Below are 1,940 nucleotides of genomic sequence, written 5' to 3' on the forward strand. Positions count from 1 at the left end.
TCCCTACATTAAAAGGGAAGCACCTCTATTCCAGGTTAATTATAAATTAACTTAATTATAAAGAAAGTCTTGCTCTATCTCAAAGAGATGAAAGGAGTTTGCTGATCCCTTCAGTGGGATTTAAACTATGTCTCATCATTTTATTTTCCTCATTAACACTGACCCAAGCTGACAATCCCTGTGTTTCTCTCATCTCTCAGTGGATTAGATTTAACTAGAACAAATTGTTAACTACCCAGAACTGGGGCTTTGTTATTTCAGACTCATTTCACTTCAGCACCTCTGCCCATACCTTTAAATTTGCAGGTGACAGACACCTCTCCTCAGAGTTTATTGCCTCATCTCAAAGGAGCTGTTTGTGTTTGTTCCTCATGGGAGGTCTAAATTTACCGATCCAGGTACCTCTTTTCCTCCTCTTTGCAGCTCACCAAGCAGCAGGAGGACTAATCTCTCCTCCCAAGTCATCATGCTTGTAAGAAAGCAGTAAAAAGCAGCGTGCTGCCCTGCTGCTGTATGCTGCCAGGCTGCACCCGCACCCACCAGGCTACTCCTTTTACCATTTCTTACCCTACTAGAGCGCGAGACCCATGTCCCCTGGGGCAGACCTGTCCTTGTTCCCCTGTGACACCATGCCCCAAACAGCAAGATCTTGCCTTGGAGCTGAAAGCTAGAGCAGCTCCTGCAGTATGAATTCACAGCAAGAGACCACAGGTTACCAACCCTTCAAGTGGATGTTTTCTAGACATCTGTCAACTCTGGCAGTTTTAATGATTTATTTGTAACAACATAGTTTACTTTACATCTATGACCACATTGCAAACTTCTGCAACAGGGAACAAACCCTAGAACACTGTTCACTGGCATATCACAGTAGCCTAGCACCACTTTCCAAGCCTTATATATTCCTGCAGCCTAGCTGCAGACATGCTGGGTTTGATTTTTAACTCTCAAGGGGGCTGAGGGCAAGGGGAAAGAGGGGGGGAGATTGGGAACTATGACTTCCCCTACCCTTAATCAGCTGAATAAAACCTGTACAGGTCTTGAAGTTGTTCACATGGTATGCAAGAGGTGAGGAAAGCTACAAGTGAATGCATCTGCATTGCCCTCCCCGAGGTACTCGGGCAGTAGGGCTGGTTAGCTGGGTCTGGACCCTATATGAGTGGAGCAAGACTATGAGTGACATAGCCTGTTCTGGTTAAAAATAAAAGGAGGGGTGTCTGTGGCAATGGATCATCACTGGAGCATGCTTTCTAGGTAGCTTTCATCTTGAACTATGGTGACTGCACACAGGTTGGGGGTCTAGCCTTTGTTTCATGTCCTGTTCACAAATAAGCTTCCACCTCTTAGTGCCATCCATAAAGTTAAAGCTCCTGGGTTTTGCCAAGAAACCTGGGATGCTCTCCTGAAAGATAACTCTGTGTTTGGCCCATTCCAGGCCAAAGAGCTGGATCTGTGTTGTCACAGTAGACACATCAGGAAGCATTACTTTCTTCGTTGTCTGACACAGGAGCAGCTTCAGCAGGGCTGGAAGGCAGAGGCAAGACTGCATTGCTCAGGTTGAAATGCTTTATGTAGTCCTGCTAAAGTCAGGAGAAGGGGATGCAGGAGTTGGAAGTCCCTGGAGCCGATCTGGCACCTTCCAAGGCATCTGCAAATGCAAAAGGCATCTTTGAAAAGAGTGCATTCCCCAAACCGCTTCCCTGGTGCACGGTCATCTGCAGCAGAGGCCAGCATCACTTACCTGCTCTGCAAAAGCAAGGTGTGCTGTGCCCAAAGCTGAAGAGCTGTCCTCTCTGCCTGTGTGGCTGACCACAGGCCCATTGGTGGTACTGTGACACTGCCAGGACTGCACATCCTCAAGCAGTCATGAGAGCTGCAGGGAAACTTGGGCAAGCGTAACCTGGATTGCCAGTAAGAACAGCGGTAGTCACCTTCTCCAT

At 47.4% G+C, this 1,940-nt stretch overlaps 1 protein-coding gene across 1 annotated transcript in view; it reads right to left on the reverse strand.

The window, feature by feature from the left end:
• LOC104128677 (16 kDa beta-galactoside-binding lectin) overlaps positions 1-1,940 on the reverse strand; it is an 8,972-nt gene extending 7,032 nt beyond the window's left edge. Inside the window, exon 1 of the mRNA XM_009641512.2 lies at positions 1,932-1,940. Coding sequence (XP_009639807.1) covers positions 1,932-1,940 — 9 coding nt within the window. The remainder of the gene's footprint in view (positions 1-1,931) is intronic.

Source organism: Egretta garzetta, unplaced genomic scaffold (genome assembly GCF_000687185.1).
Source record: "Egretta garzetta isolate BGI_Z169 unplaced genomic scaffold, ASM68718v1 scaffold77, whole genome shotgun sequence".
Lineage (NCBI taxonomy): Eukaryota > Metazoa > Chordata > Aves > Pelecaniformes > Ardeidae > Egretta > Egretta garzetta.